General features: G+C 39.5%; 1 protein-coding gene across 1 annotated transcript in view; it reads left to right on the top strand.

Moving 5' to 3' along the window:
- TENM3 (teneurin transmembrane protein 3) overlaps window positions 1-17179 on the top strand; it is a 1268339-nt gene that overhangs the window by 1225624 nt on the left and 25536 nt on the right. The window contains exons 28-30 of the mRNA XM_017744521.1: window positions 4098-4330; window positions 4894-5048; window positions 5896-6770. Coding sequence (XP_017600010.1) covers window positions 4098-4330; window positions 4894-5048; window positions 5896-6770 — 1263 coding nt within the window. The remainder of the gene's footprint in view (window positions 1-4097; window positions 4331-4893; window positions 5049-5895; window positions 6771-17179) is intronic.

The raw sequence follows: 17179 nt of genomic DNA, 5'->3' as shown, positions 1-17179 counted from the left end.
CAAAGTTGTGATTGCAACTAGATAGGACATTGTCTTGGCAAATATATAGAATGTGGAATAATACTTAAAATGGGGATGTGGAATGTACAAATGGGATTAAAGAGTGGATGCATATTGAGGTCTGTTTTGCTGTGATTTAATAGCACCACCCTCTCCTGCCTCTGGCAGAACTGTGGTCACAGCCTCAACTGCAGCGTTTCAGAAACTGGATCCCTGTGTGTAAGAAAAGTTGGTGAGGGAGAATACTGAAGCTTTTCTGCTTTATTCATGCCTAAACATGCAGAAGCTCCAGGTAGCAAAATTGCAATCATACCACACAAATTAGTGTAACAGCATGGGCCCATACAGCAGCTGTGAAGTGGGGGTTCCTCCTGAGGCAGGAGGAGACATAGAGGACTGTGGGGAACTGGCTCTGCAGGAGCAGTTGAGGAGCCAGTAGGCAGGAGGTGTGGAGCCCACTGTGCAGCCCGACACGATTTATTACAAAGTCTGAGTTTTCTCTCGCATCATACAACATTTTCCTGGTGTCCACTCTCAGCCTTGGAGGTTTGCTGATGAGAGACTTCCTAAGCCAAGAGTGGGATCTTTATGGTTAATATCCCTTGGCAGCTTTTTGTTCTATTAATTTAGCTGCCTTTTATTTAAGATGTGTAAACTTTTAGGATCCACCAAATCCTCTTGCCATGGGCTCTCCAGCTAACGACACACTGTGAGACCAAGTATCTTCTTTTGTCTGCGTAAATTCGTGCAGGGTCCTGTGAAATGCGACAGAGGGAAGCACATCTGTCTGGCCTGTAAGAGGAGAAGGGAGCAAATGTCCAGTTTCACTGGCAAGCCTTTCAGACTGCTGAGGATATTTCTACTTAAACTGCAGTTTGGCAAACAGCCCTCAACAGACCACTTTGCATTACATAATTGCTATGTATTAGAAGAAAATGCACTAAAATATGCATTCCCCAAGTAAAGCTACTGAATGAGGCTAAATACTAGTTCAGATCTGTTACCTATTCAAGAATTCACCTTTCCTGGCCTGTAAACACAGTGCTTCAGCACAGAGTGTGATGTGTCTCCTACCTCAAGAAGCCTGTACTCTATTTTAGAGAGAGAATGCAAATTAAATTTCTCCTCTCATGTACCAGTGACCTCACATTTCTTCAATCTCAAAGCTGAAATGATGTCTTTATACACTGCTGCCTGTGGGTGATTAATGCTGATAGGCATTCATGGAAGAAGTCATTTTTAGAAGGACTTTGAAGACAGGGAGGTAATTTGTAGGCTGTGGCACTATCCCAAGTCTGTAGAGAGCCAGAAAAAAAAGTTTAGCAAAACATAAAAACAGCTTTGAGGAGATCTATGGTTTAGAGGGCACAGAGTGAAGGCAAGAGAGACAGGGACTGAAACAGGAGGAGTATTTTCAAAAAAACCTGTACATGGAGAGCAGTGCAGGTGATCTGACAGCTGAAGAATTAAAAGATCGGCCTAAGCAAGATAAAAGCAAAGGGAAATAGATTGTTACAGCTCCGTGCACATGTGTACACGCTTTAAATTCAAAGGACTTATTATTATTTGGCATAGACAGAACAAGTTAATTTTTAGTCATTTGTCTTTACAGGAGCCAGTGTTGGTACGTAACTCCATGTTTTGCAGGCTACTGACAGTGATTAGGCAATACTGAATGAGTCAATAAGTCACAGGCTGGGGATTTCATTTCTTTGCATTTGTTGTTTTGGTAGAAGCTTAATTCCATTTCAGGCTACAATGAAATAGCATAAATTCTGGAGCTTTCCAGCTGCTGGCTGCTTATCCCTGTACAATTTTTGAGATCTGCATAGTGCTCATGGATGTTTTCTGGCTAGAAAACAAATGTAGTTTTCACTTGACAGTTATTCACTTCCTCAAATTGTGCCTTTCTCCCATAAATTATTGGGGGTTTCTATTGGCTAAAGCCACCGCAGCTATTTAACCTTCACCTGAAAAGAAATGCTGAGGTTAAGCCTGTAGTATCAGCTCAGAAAGGAGCCATTAGATATCAAAATAAGGCAAGTTGGAGAGTTTCTATTGATTCAATAGCAAAATTCTATGCACTCCCAAACTTGGGGGGATTTTTTAATAAAAGGAGAAAATACATTTAAATTATCAGGTGTATTTTTTTGGTTTGATAAGGATCCATAGCTTACCATGAGAATTCATCCCAATTTCTTTTTGGTGGGAATTAATTAGAACATACATTTTCATATTTATGAAGAAAAGAGCTTTAAAACTTTTTAGAAATAAATAATTGTGTTAGGCATAAATTACTTACTTTTTGATTTGATGACTTCTTATTCCAATGGCTGAAAAATATGATTGAGGCAGTGTTAGATGGGTTGAAGAGAGGTACTTTAATTTAGATTTCAGTAGTATAAGAAAGAACGTTATTTTAAATTACAATGAAATAAAATTTAATTGCACATTTCACATCTTGCAATGTGTTTATATTTGAAGTGTCTGCAAAGTTTCTTAAAGACCAAAGTAATCATGTAAATGGGTATAATTTAATTTGCAGTCTGTGGAGGTATAAATAATTCGTACACTACATAGTGATCATATTAAATGATCGCTGCATAAATTAAGGATTTGAAAATACCTTCCAACTACTTAGCACATTGGCAATAATAGATTTGTAACAGACAGAAATTTAAAGTAAGCCTACATTTGATTGTTTTCAGACATGCTGTACAACAGTGCAATAGCAGAGCTTTTTAAGAGGTGCTAATCACTGCATATTTGATTTCACTAGTCTGTTTCACTTGGTTTCATTCGTTCTGGACCAACATGTTAAAAGTCTTAAAACCAAATAAAATCCTATTTATGCAACACATTTTTTTTCTGTGTTTTTGTAACTGGATAGCTATAAAAATCTGTTCCTGCTAAAAGACATAATTTGTTCACAAGTTGTTCCTGTTGGTCTCTTGTTGCATTTTCCAAGTGGCAGTACATAAAAATGTGTTACATTAGCACAGTTATGTATTTACAAAACGTGAAGTATAGCATTCTGTGAACAGATGTTTGGCTACCACCAGACTGGTAGATCTGTTTAAGCAGTGCTTTTGCAAACATCAGAAGTGACTGTTCTGACACTCTGCTTCAGTCCATGAGGGGAGCATCTGAAATTACCTCATGTATTTACATGACCTTATTTCAGCTCTTCATGCCATAAATTAGGTCAGGAATCCCAACTGCAGTGGGTTAAATTTCTACATCATAATATATCAACACAAAAGGTAATCTCCAGGGCTGTTTTTTTTACCAGCAGGGAAGAAAAGACAGTAATTCTCAATTATGTGGCACCAGTGGAGAGGCAAAATGTATGTTTCTGGGAAAATGGTTAGCAATATATATTTTCACTGTAATAAAGACTGTGCTGGCATAGTTAGCGGTTTTGTGCCAATGTGTACAGTTATTTGAAATATGACTCTGACTTATGAAGAATGAAAAAGCTTTTCTTGGTCTCTGGTGGAAGAGATGACATTTCCTAATGTGTTAAATCATGCGTATCACACATTTGAAAGCAGTGGATTAAACAAATACTTATGAATTATGTCTTATCTCTTGCCTGTGAACTCATCATTCAAGTTCTGCCTTATCTGTTTATGAATTAACCCCAGCAGCCTTATATAAATTATAATAAAACAGATAGGATAATAGCAACAAAGTGTAAGTGAGGGCTGGGCTCCTGCTGCAAAATTTGGGACAATATCAAGGTTCCCAGAACTCTTGGAAGGTTTTAAACTCCAGTATTTTGATTTGGCCTATCAGAGAGACATTTGCAGTCTCTAATGACACAGCATTCAACTGGCCTGAGAGCATCAAAGGCAAAATGGACCTTCTTTCCCCACAGGATTAATCTAGATTAGGCTGGCTGTGACACAGATGAGAAATGTGGACCAAAACCATCTTGGGGCCATGACCTGTCCTACCTATGCATGGAGCATCACCATTGACTTTAACTCTTTCTGCATTACTGCACACTGCATAGGAACTAAACCATTCTCTCCTTGATCCAATGCTAGGTGCAATTAACTAGAGCATATGCAATGTGTAATTCCATTTTACAGCAACAACCCAGCTCACAGATACTACCTCGCAACTGACCCTGTGACAGGAGATTTGTATGTTTCCGACACGAACACACGCAGGATTTATCGGCCCAAGTCGCTCACTGGTGCAAAAGACCTGACCAAAAATGCTGAGGTAATAGGAGGAACAGGGGAGCAGTGCCTGCCGTTCGATGAGGCAAGGTGTGGTGATGGAGGCAAGGCTGTGGAGGCAACTCTCATGAGCCCTAAAGGTAAAAAGAGTTCTACCCCTCTGTACCTTTCAAAATAATACAAAAGTTCAGAGCTGGGGGCATGATCGTGTTTAATTACTGAATTCAATAGTTGGCTCAAAAATTGGGGATTTGAGTGATTTTTTCCAAGTAGAAAATCTATCGAGGAAGAGAACTACAGAGGACTGATCTTTTTGAAATCAATTAGGGTTGATTTTTTAGGAAGTATTTGGCTTGAGTGGTTATTGAGCGTTTTTAAACGCTCATTTAGATTATGTGTTTGGCAGGCAGCAGTGAAGATCTAAAATGAGCATTGCTTTTGGTTCCACTTATCCCATGTTTAAGGTTAACTTAAAAGCTAGTCCCTTCCCAACACACAAAAGCAAATGAACAGTAAATGCAATCAACAGTAGTAGATTTCATGATGAATATTGGTTTGTTATACAAGATACATTAACAAGCTGTATTACTACCTACTGCCTGCAATTTCCACTAGATACATGCTACCTATACCCTTAGTTATGGATAATATATTCACTGCTAGTACAGCAAAAAACCCTTAATTTTTATTTGCTTCACTGAAGGAATAGCAATAGACAAGAATGGGTTAATCTACTTTGTTGATGGGACCATGATCAGAAAAGTGGATCAGAATGGAATAATATCAACTTTGCTTGGCTCCAACGACCTCACCTCAGCACGACCTCTAACCTGTGATACCAGCATGCACATCAGCCAGGTACTTTTCAGTTGCTGCTAATTTGGAAAGCTGAGCTGGGGATAGAAATTGAAATGCACCTTTCGTGCCCCTTAAAATAAAACTGGGTGGAGTGCGTGATGGACATTTAACAGCAGGTTTGCGGGAGAAAGCAACCTGTTCCAAGGGTGTGAATTGCACTGTATTCTCTTAGCTATAAATGCTGCTGTTTTCAATTCTTCTGCCCATAAAGTTCAGTTTGGTTTAGGACAGCAAAACTATCAGCAGGATACATTAAGCCTGGTAGTAAATACTGGGAGAATGGCATATCTGTTAGAACTATCTTGGCACGTTGATGTTTTCTGAATTGCTGACATCCTTAGCCTACTAGAGTGAATGAAAGGATTTACACAGAACCCTTGTATTTTTCTATTTGTCTTAAAAAGCTTGTGTAGGTAAGAAGGGACATGTCAGTAGTGGAGTGTTCAAAAAATGGAGTACAGTGTTTCATGATCTGGGAGGTAGTATGTTATTTTTGCTGCTACAAGAATAAAAGATTAATACTGTTGACAAGGATTTAGACATTGTCTCTGTAGTTATTTATGCATTTGTGATACAGAAAAGTATTGCATTTATTGGAGGGGAAACTCAGACTGTATTACAGTTTCAATGCAACTGGTTTTCTTTTCAATAAAATGGATGCCGAATATTGCTCCCCCTTCCTCCCTGAAAAGCTTTAGTTTGCTGCTTGTATTCAAGCAAGTTCTTCAGTCATGATTGCTTACAGCAGATGGAAAATATCCTTACAGCATTGTCCAAAACTGAAGGTTAATTAATTCATTTAATCTTCACTGGTTAACTGTTTAACAAAACACTTCTCTTTGTTTAGGTTCGCCTGGAATGGCCTACAGACTTAGCTATCAACCCAATGGATAACTCCATTTATGTTTTGGATAACAATGTGGTTCTGCAGATCACTGAAAATCGTCAGGTTCGCATTGCTGCAGGGAGGCCGATGCACTGCCAGGTTCCGGGGGTGGAGTACACGGTGGGCAAACACGCTGTCCAGACCACGCTGGAGTCAGCCACTGCCATCGCCGTGTCCTACAGTGGGGTACTTTACATTACAGAAACTGATGAAAAGAAGATTAATAGGATAAGACAAGTCACAACTGATGGAGAGATCTCTTTAGTTGCTGGAATACCCTCAGAGTGTGATTGCAAAAATGATGTTAACTGTGACTGTTACCAAAATGGAGATGGCTATGCTAAAGATGCCAAACTTAATGCTCCTTCCTCCTTAGCTGTGTCTCCAGATGGCACCCTGTATATTGCTGATCTGGGAAACATTAGGATACGGGCTGTGTCAAAGAACAAACCCTTAATGAATTCAATGAACTTCTATGAAGTTGCTTCTCCAACTGACCAAGAGCTTTATATCTTTGATGTCAATGGTACTCACCAGTACACTGTGAGTTTAGTCACCGGAGACTACCTGTACAATTTTAGCTACAGTAATGACAATGATATTACTGCGGTAACGGACAGCAATGGGAATACTCTTCGGATCAGGCGGGATCCCAACCGGATGCCAGTAAGAGTGGTCTCTCCCGATAACCAAGTCATCTGGCTGACCATAGGCACTAATGGATGTTTGAAAAGCATGACTGCACAAGGGCAGGAGCTGGTCTTATTTACCTACCACGGCAACAGTGGACTTCTGGCAACTAAAAGCGATGAGACTGGATGGACCACTTTTTTTGAGTAAGTACATAAAATAAAGTCAGATGCCTTATAGTTTTATTGAGTTCTACAGGACCATTTGAAATATTTCTCAATGAAGTAACTGTAAAGTTGACCCTTGATAACAAAAAGCACAGAAAGATACTTTTAATTTCCCATGCTGTCTTCCTCTGTCTGACTTGTCTGACTTCTTCTGAACACTAGGTCTGAATAATTTTGAATTCATTATTTTGAACTTCAGTTTTATATATTGAAATAATAGTGAGACAACATTTCACTCTTGTCAAGAAATTTGTAACTCAGACAAGCGTGGTTTTGTAGATTTGCATCAAAAACTAGATTTTCATCCCACTTGCTCATTAGATTGACATTGTTCTGCTGCAAATACTGACAAGAAATCTGTCTTCGCTGCTCAATTTTTTCTTTTTTTTTTCTTCTTTTTTTTTTAAAGTAAAAGCATTTCTGCGTGGTCTTTTACCCAAAAATAACATCTGGGTGGGTAGTAAAAGGTTGTGTTTCACTGAGTGGCAAGTATGCAGGAAGGATCTCCTGGACAGCACAGCAGGATTTCACACAGGTGGACCCAGCTGGAGGAAGCTGAGAAAAGAAATGTGGGCCATGGGGGGAAGTGTTGTTCCTGTAGGAATAAACTGAAAACACAGAAACCACCAGCACCATGTCGTTTACAGGTGCAAGCACAACAGCAAGAGGTATTACTGAAACAGTAGGACTTGTAATTTTACTAACCTCAGAAAAAATCTTTTCAGTGAATTGCTTTAGCCTGTGTTACACTTATTAAGTCATCAATGCCTGTTCATAACAGACAGATTAGCAAAGCGATTTACAGAATCCTCAAGTATACTGACTAAAGGAAGATCATGATAATTTATAGATAAACTAGTAGAACCAGAGAATTGACATACAGGTTTTATAGGCAACATCATCTCCAAATCATCTGAAATGCCAACTGATATGCTACGCAAAACATACCAAAAATGCAGCTTAAAACAGAAACCATTATTTCAAAAAAGATCAATGTAGAATGAACACAGGGGTTTTTTCAGTTGTCTCTGCCAGCCAGAAAAATATGTGTATTTTTAACTCACATTTTAACTTTCATCACATGAAAGACATGATGAGGTTGGGTAAACAGGTGTCTATGAAGGAGTGGAAGATACAGTGTTAGTATGATAAGTAAAACTGTTAAGAGGGCCTCTAGCTGAGCTATTCGAGTTTACAAAGGGCATCATGAAAATCCAGTAAGTCCCTCTTCTTTTTTTTTCCCCCTCTTCTTTTCTCGTATCTTTATGATGAAATGCAGTAGCAACTGCTGCCAAGGTCAGGGCCTAAAAAAAAGCTTTCCATTTAACACACATGATAAAGAAAATAAAGTGCCAGTGTCAGGCAGTGGCAGCAAAGCCAAACATCTGTGTTCTGAGATAACTTCATATTTCTGTCAGTGTACATTTGGCTGAGGCAGTGTGCAGGAGGACTCTGAGCACCTGTATGTATTCTCCAGCCTTTACAGATGCCCATCAGAGACACAAGAGCAGCAGGTGCTGCTTCACTGCATATTGTGTCCTGAAGTGGAGACAAGGCTAGAAATGCTGATCCCTAACAAAGACAGCAGGTGGGATGGTACTGCTGCCAGTTTTAAGGTATTCTTACAATAATCTGTAAATTGGCAGGGCTTTGGTAGCGGGCACCTTCCCAAAGTATTAGCACACATCTGTAATATTTAATTGTGCTTTGGTGCATCCGCTGTGTATCTTTTTAGGTCCTGCCAAGAGGACACAGAAGCACAGCAAGGGTACACAGAGAAATGAAAAAGTGTTCAGTTGGGAGGGCAAATGTTCTCTTTCTCATGAGTTAGCCCTGTCCTGTATGCTGAGAGACCAGAGCACAGCTTCAGGTGGGCTGGGAATAGCCATCCCTTTCCACAGAGAGTAAATTCAGTGTTTAACTGTGACAAACAGAGCCACTTGTTTCCAATAGGCAAGTTGGGCAAGACAGTCAGTTTGGGGGACAGTGAAGGCCCGTACAGAAATTAAGGCATCTGCTGGGTACAGCAGGCACTCTAAACCATGCTGGCATCCATACTGGCTAATTGAGGACCTGGAGTTTTAATCAGGGCAGTAATTTCCCACCATGTTGTCTGTAGTTTTTGTGTAGCCTACTGTGGTGTACCACAGTAGCTGGTGGCTCCTGAATGTATCTTAATGGCGTGTGCATGATCGCAAAGAAGTGGATATTATATTCACTGTTCAGTGGGTGATAGGTCTATATTTTTCATCATAGGGAGAATTTAGGGTACTGTGTGTCATGAAGTACATAGCTATTTCCTGAGACTGTAAATAGCCATCTTTCACACCTGATCTGCTCTCATGCAGACTTTCTGGTCTGAGTTAGGGTATGTCCAGCTGGCTTACAGAAAACCCAAAGGGCAGGCTATTCCCCTCAGTAAGTATTAGTATTATTTCCAAGCTGCTGCTTATGCGCTTCCTAAACAATTACCTCCGACCAATGTCTCGTTAGAATTCCCAAGCTGAAGTAATTATGGAAAAAGCTAGGCAATTTCACTCTCCCCAAATTTGCAAGTGTATGAGGCTTTTGCAGAAGCAAAGATATTTATCTCCTCCCTGTAGCCATGGTGAAGCAGTAATCTGTTTAATTGCAACAAGGAAGATTCAGATTAGACTAAATTTAGAGGAACTTCACGGTGAAGATTTTGGAGCCCTGGAGCAGACAACAATGATAGTGACCCCTTGCCGTTCATAGACTGTCTTTAAAAACAGATCAGACATCTTTCAGGGCCAATGCAGGAAGAACAGATCCTGCCCTGGGGTAGAGGTTGGACTGCGTGACCTCTCAAGGTCCCTTACAGTAATGTTTTCTATGATGCTTTGTACAAGTAAATACCAAAAATAAAACATTGTACTGGTTATGTAAAGCTACATGGAATAAGGGGGGGAGGGGAGAAGGCACTGTGTTCTTCTTGCCAAAACAGCGTTCTTAAAAACATCCATCAGTCATCATAGCTGCTTGCTTCTTTTGAACATAAAATCCCTATGCACCAAATCTATATCTGTATATTTCCCTTTTGAAGAAAAAAATAGTTGTGAACACAACTCTTTTGCCATTTTTTATTCAAAGATCAAGTATTATTGTGACTTTTTGGTGCTGATGATTTGTAACATTAAATCTGATGACGCTGGGTTTTGAGAGGTTTCTGCTACTATTGCCAAATAGATGGAAACCATGAATTATCATAGAAGAGTTTGTGTGGGGGTGACATGATGTACAAGTGTGTATCTCTGTCAGCTTCTGCATATCCATGTTTGTAGGTGGTATGGGCTAAAACCTTTTCAGGTGAAGTGTTTTCCGTTGAAAAAAATGAAGCCTTGTTAAAATGGAAAGGTTTCCCTCAAACATCAAGTGAGGAATAAGAAATTATGAAAAGAAATCATTCTGACTTCCTTGTTCTATTTTAGCTATAGCAAAATATTTCAACTTCATTTCTGGATGCTTTTTTTTTTAATATCACAGTTTATTTATGTATTTTATTATACTCTATTATTCAAATTCACAAAATATTTTGAGAAAAGGATAGAACTTATATTCTGTGGTAAATTCAGACTTTTTTCCCCACTCACAGTTAAAACTGTTCAACTGTTTGAATGTCCAATGGACTAGAAGTGCCTTTTTGCCAACTAGCTTTGAGTATCACTGGGTTGTTTCACCTCTTGGTTGTCACACATCTGTTTAAATGGCTGAAGATACATGGAGGAAAAATACTGTGGGTTTAGTAATAAAAAGTTCAGCCTTTGGAGCAACTCAGGAATAGCTTTTTTTAACTATTCTCCTGTGCCAATCTGGTTGTATAAGTGGAGCATGGATCCAAAGAACTTATATAATTTCAGCTGAGTTCTCAGTGGTTTGAGAGCAGGTTTATGAAAATGATTCAATCTTTCTTTTTTCCTTTTTCAGAACTTTTCAGTGCAAATGGGAAATATTTGCAAAAACACTGCATCCCAAAAATTGGCAATCACTGCTCTGGCACATACTAAACCATTTGGTCTTGTTTCTTTTCGTGGCTTTTTTCCACAGTTTAAATCACACTAATATCAGATCCAAAAGAAATTTACTTTTTTATTTATTTTAGCCTGGACACTAATTAATCTATAGTTTATTTTATTTAGTCTACTCTTTTTTTAAGAAGGAAAGGACAAAAACACAAGAAATATTTTTTTACATTCTTTTTGGTTTTTACAGTGAAATTGTATGTACTAGTTTGAATTACTTAGGATATCATATAATCTGTTTTCTTTGTTTACAGACCTCAGGGATTTTTAGTATTTTTATGACAAAATGGATTTATAAATTTGTATTTTTTCAAGGGTTATAGTGTGCTGATCAAAACTGACACCTTATATTCCAAGAATGTATACTTTTGTAAAGCACTGTTACTCAAATTCATAGTAACTGTTACCTGTTTACAAAAGTCCAAAAACTTACTGAATAAAAATGGTATTAACAGAGCATTTACAAAAATGATTGAAAATGCATGCATACTAAAAAACCAATGGAGCCATATGAAGCTAAAAGTTGCCCAGATTAGGTTTTATAATGAAATTATAATATTAAACAAGGTATAAAAGTAATCAGCCTAATCAAATTCTCTTACAAAATTGCGAGATATCTGAGCTGGAAAATATTAAATATAACTGCATATTATGTATGCATAATATGAACATTTAAATCGATAAATCTTAAAAGTTAAACTAATTATCTGCATATTAGCATTTTGGAAGTGACACTTCCTAGCTAGCCTATATGACATTATTTCTGTGCAGCAGTTTCCATTCTGAGTTTACATACAGATAGCTATGCCAAGTGCACAAAAAGAGCATTTTCTCTGGACCTAAGTTTTTGAAGTATCAGAAGCAAAAACCTAAAAAGCCTTGCAGGTGCCCCTGTGTAATCGGCCAGCCCCCAGGCTGCAAGCCCAGGTCTCCATGAAAGCCCTGGCATTCCAGCAGTTGCCAGCCAGGCAGCTGTGCCAGCCTGTGGCTGCTCTGTGCTCCTTAGGTAGCTTGAGGAACTGGCAGAGGCTGCTATGCGAGGGACAATCCCTCCAGGACCAGCAGCCAGCAGCCTTGGCTGCCCGGGCAGAGCTGCTGGGGCAGAGCTGCAGTCCGTGTGCGCTGGGAGCACTCGGCACCGTGCCCATCCCTCACGGGCATGGAGTCCTGCCCGACAGCTGCTTTGGAACAAATCGTGCTCAGCCCGGTGTTGGGCATCTGGGCTCTGTCCCTCTGCTGTCACAGCCCAGGTGCTTCTGCAGGCTCCTCTGTAAAAAGACAGCTGTTCCTTCACCACACAAGCTCTCCTGGAAGGTTCAGGCTGCATGTGCTCTCCTTAGGCATTAAGTAATCCCAGTAGCCACTGTTCCTTATCTCTTTTCAGCTTTCTCTCATTTTTCTTCCTCTTCTCTTAGAAGCAGTATCAGCAGCCAGAGGTCTGATCCAGACTAAGATGGCTCCTCCTCTCTGGAAATCCACTGCCTTTCTTCCATGACTCTATTTTGCTCTCCAGACCGCCTGTTATGTTTCCTTACTTTATTACCTTGTATCTTGCTACTTCCCACATCTCCCATTATTTCCCTAAGGTGTGTTTGAGTTCCCTGCTTTTTCCTTTCCCAGCGGTGAATTTCTTCACAATCCCCTCTCGTATCTCTTGACAGTCCATCCAATGTTTCCTCTGATACTTCATGCCCTGAACTCATCCGTCTTCTCCTTCCCCTCCTCTCTCCCACTCAAGTCCTTGTCTTCAAGGCAATGCAACAGGAAGCACAGAGAGTGACATTAGCAGGCACAGCTCTTACAAGTTTACTTTGCTCCCACAGTTAAATTAACGAGTTTTCCAGCTATTCTGGAAAGGTGGTGAAATCATGCAGAATGTGAAATCCTTACAGTAATTTATGGACTCTGGAGAATTGCTAGCAAAAAATCTATTTTCACTGTGTGCTGCAGAGTTTACATATTATGCTTTTATTTGCAATGCATTCAGTGCTGTGGTTTCCCTAAAACTCTGTGATACAGAGTCAGCTATTGCCTCTGGCTTGGACTTGTTTAGTTTCCCCAAGTACCAGGCACATCATCTGTAACTGTCAACAGCTGGCAACAGAGAATAGATTATGTTTTGCAGTTTTTCTTCTGCTTCATCTTAATACATTGCTTGTGGAGTCTGACTTGGAAATACTGAGATTTGGCTATGGAAAATTTTATGGAACTTATGCTGAAAAGCAAGTATTTAATTTGATCAGAGGAAAATTATACCCTAATAGTAGTGTCAATTCACTTGCACTTTTACTGTATATTAAGAGGTTCAAAATCCAGTTTTCATAATTAATATTTCTGTACCATTTCCTGTAACATTTGTTGGGGGTTATTTTCCTGTAACATTTGTGTTTCTATTTGTGCTGATTTTTCTATCCCATTTTATGTTTCAGTAGTATGAATATCTAAAAATGCCTAGTCTTCTTTTTTTTTGCAGTTTTTTTTCATTCTAATTTGATTCTAGTTTCTTACTAATACCGTAACTTTATACAAAATTGTAATCTGGATTTTTTTATCACTACTAAACAACATTATCTGAGTGTTCTTGGTATCATAGTGCTTTTTAGGTATTTTTATCCTTTTACTATCAACAACCTTTGGTGCCTTCTGCTTTTACTGCCACTGCTTCTTGCTGCATCGGTATAAAATGTAGTGGCTATAAAATAATTACCCATATTCATTCAAGCACTTTTGTTTAGCCAGTTGTCATGTTCTTGCATTGACTTTTGTGGAATCATATGAGCCTTTGATTGCAAACTGTGATTTACAAGTGCAGTGTCTTTAACCTTCCCATGCTATATATACTCAAGCAACAAAAGACATATTCTCTTCATTCTTAATTGTTTCTGAACTATCTTTTTGGGAATATTTTTGAGATATCCAGTCCTTGCATAAGTGCTTCTGTATCCACTTTGCCTGGCACAACACAGCATGCTATACATACATTTCTCTCTTAAAGCATATTTGCTTCTTCTCCTCTCAACATGACACAAATTGAAGATCTAGTAGCCATAACCCTCTCTCACATCTTCGTGTAGACCCATGGAAGCAAGGCTGGCCAAAAGGCAATTAAAACTCTTCCTCTCTATTCAAACAACCTAAGTAGACCCCCTACCCAAAGAGGACTTGTAGGGAATTTTTAATTTGGGGTTTTTTTAACTTTGCACTGAGTACATCAACACTACACAAGTATGTAACCCTGTTTCATGCAACATGCAGTTTCTGAGAGGAACTTCGTGAAGGCTGTGCTTGGTGACAGGACTTACCATGTTTCTTCTTAAGATAAATCATATAATACATTTTTAAAATTTCTGTCATCTTCAACTTTAAAGAAGAGAGGTTATGTCTCACACTTTTCTAAACTGGAACTGTAACTCAGCTTTACAGTAGATATCATACTACATGTTATCTTATTTAGTCTTGTAAGACTTGTGCTAACATTGGAGCACAAATTTGCTGTTTCAAACTCACCCTGCTTAATAAAAAAGCAGCCATGTTAAAAATAATCCATTAGTATATAACATTACATACCAATGTGAAATTTTTTAGAGAACTGCAGTGTGTCCTGTAATTGCCCTGATAGCAGTAGTATGTCTCATCTAGTAGACATTTACCCATTTCTTCATTCTTCAATGTTACTGTTTCTTCTCCTAAGTAATAAAAGCAGACCTGAGAAGCCATTGAATAGGTAAGCTCATCCTCCTTTACACTCACTTCACAGGGAACCTGGTGTGGTGAGGGTGGAAAGACAACTCAGGATCCCATGTGAAAAGGCTATTCTCTGTTTTCAGTCATGCTGTATTCAAACATATTTTCAAGCCCCATCAAGAGATTTGGTCTTCCTTGACGTCCCCAGTGAGACCAGACTGATCAGCTCTCTAGGAAGCCTACAAGGCACATGCAGTTTAAAGTCTTACCTTTGGAGTCCCCTCCAAAGAAGAGAAAGTTACTTCTGAAGCCTGCATTGATTGGGTGTGACTTGTGCTCCGAAGGAAAAAGGTTGTTACTCTAAATTAACCACAAAACCTGAATCTAGCAATTATTGCTTACTGCCTTGGTATTCTGCTGTCCTAAAAGAAAAAAAAATACATGCATATAATTTTGTTTTCCTGTTACTAAATTTGCTTTTCAAACATAATGTAATTTAATAAGTTGATTTGTCCACTTTTTGTGACCCTGTAAAAACAGCTTCATGGAGTTTTTACCTTTCAAGATAAAAATAAAATTAAATTAAATCCCCACACTACCACCAAATAGGAATTAAGGGGGAAAAAGTAACATTACAGCTTATTCTGTGAGCAAAATCTCTGGCCAAACAGACCAGCCTTATGTCCTTTTTTCACTAAAGGCCTGTACGCTCAGCTCTGACAGTGTAAGCAGACCTTACAGCAAGGAACAATCTGTCACACAAAGTATATATACACCAACATTTCTTTTATTTAAAAGGCCATACTCTGGTATTTATATCAACAAGACACACAGTTTATTTGTGCAATAATAGATGAGCTAAGAAGTTGGGGAAGGTGACACACAGACAAGGCAGCAGCCCTGAGGAGCCCTGAGGTTAAAGACACTGTGCGCAGGAAGCTGCCCACTAGCACACCCTGGCAATCCAGAATCCCTCCTGTGTGCACCCCACAGGGCTCATGGGCAGTGAATTCCCATTACAGGGAAGTTGAAAAGTGAGGGATGAGTGTTGAGGTCTTGTAGATGACAGCCTAGCTACTGTAATTTTGTCTCATCTTCATAAGAACAAGCCCCCTTGAATTGCTCCTGAATTGGCTGCACTCAGTTCAGGAGAGTGTGAGCTGTTGAGGCACACCCCCAGCACCGCAAAGCTGCTCCATCCCCAAAAATACCTCTCATGTAAGCCACACTGCCTCCGTCCCGCTGCTCCCAGTGCACCCCTTCCCCAGGCACAGACACTGGAGTTGTTCTTCCTGCTCTTCAGAAAGCACTGTCATCATTAACACTGTTTATTTGTGCAAGTTCATGTGCATGTACGGAGCATGTCAGATATGTGAGGTGTGGGAGAGTCCTTGGTTTTGTGGCTCCACATGGCAGGTGTTTGCTGCAGCAATCAGCACAGCATGGAGGACTGCAGTACCATACAGCAGTGAGTGAGAAGTTTGGCAGTATTCTGGCAAAAAGTAAAGCATCCCCAGCATGCTAAATTCATGTGTTGCTTCTTTCTCTGCAAAGCACCGCGCCCCCAAAATACCTGGCTCCAAATACCTGGAAGTCATTTTGGATTGGGCTGTGAAGGTGGTCAATCTTACATAGCATAAGCACTGAACTCAAGCTTATTTATCTGGTTGTGCAATGAAGTGGAAAATGAGCATCAAAACCTTCTCCGTATGGAAGTGAATGAGCTGTCATGGGAAGAGGTGTTGATTCATTTCTTTGAGCTCCCTTTCCAACAGACACATTTCCTGCAGTGATTCTCGTTTAGAGTGTGCCTGTTGTTTTGCAGATGAGTTATGGCTGTCAAGAGAGGCCTATTTAAGTGAATTGTTCGTGTCTAGCATGCTGAATGCCAGTTTACAAAAAAAAGACTGAAAACTGTCCTTTTAACATTTTGACAAAATAGACACACCAAAAAAAAAAGCCGCAAGAGCTGCAGTTATAACAGGATAAGGTGAAAGGAGAAATTGTCAATCACTTTCCAGCTGAGGAAATCTCTTCATTAAACCTGGACTGAAAAATTTATCCTGACCATGTTGCTAAGATAAAAGACCATTACCTGAATTATTTAACCAGCTGTGCAAACAGTTGCATAAGACTTCCCCAGATGAAAACAAGGTAAAGACCCTTTCCCCATGGAAAAGCCACCAGATAAAGGAACAGGAAAAGCTTGAGTTGTCTGACGGTTGGACAGGACAGAGAAATGTGGCTGATACTTTTAATGACCACTTCTGTGGTTTTGTGAGTTTGCATTTTCTGCCCAAATTCCATTAAAAAACAAGTAGGCATATAAGTTTCTTTCCAGAATTGGGATTCTGGCTGTAGTTTAATTTAGCTCTTCTCTAGAATCACTCCTGGATCTGTTTTCTGTAATTCCTGTTTATCCACTTTTTTCTCAGAGCTAGGCTCAACAGAAGGGAAAAGAAAAATAAAAAAAAGGGAAAGGCAAAAGGAAAAAGGAGAGGGAGAGAGGAAAGGAATAAAGTAGAAAAGAAAGGGAAAAGAAAGGAAGTGGGGGGTTTTTTTCATATATTTAGAATTCTGTAAGACTGGAAAAAAATACTTGGAGGGGTTTTTAGCCACTGGGAGCTGGCAGAAGGGGGTTCTACCCCTCGCGTGCTGCCACAC

The sequence above is a fragment of the Corvus brachyrhynchos genome, unplaced genomic scaffold (assembly GCF_000691975.1).
Source record: "Corvus brachyrhynchos isolate BGI_N302 unplaced genomic scaffold, ASM69197v1 scaffold17, whole genome shotgun sequence".
NCBI lineage: Eukaryota > Metazoa > Chordata > Aves > Passeriformes > Corvidae > Corvus > Corvus brachyrhynchos.
Note: the sequence above shows the minus strand (reverse complement) of the source record. Positions and strands in the feature narration are given on the sequence as shown.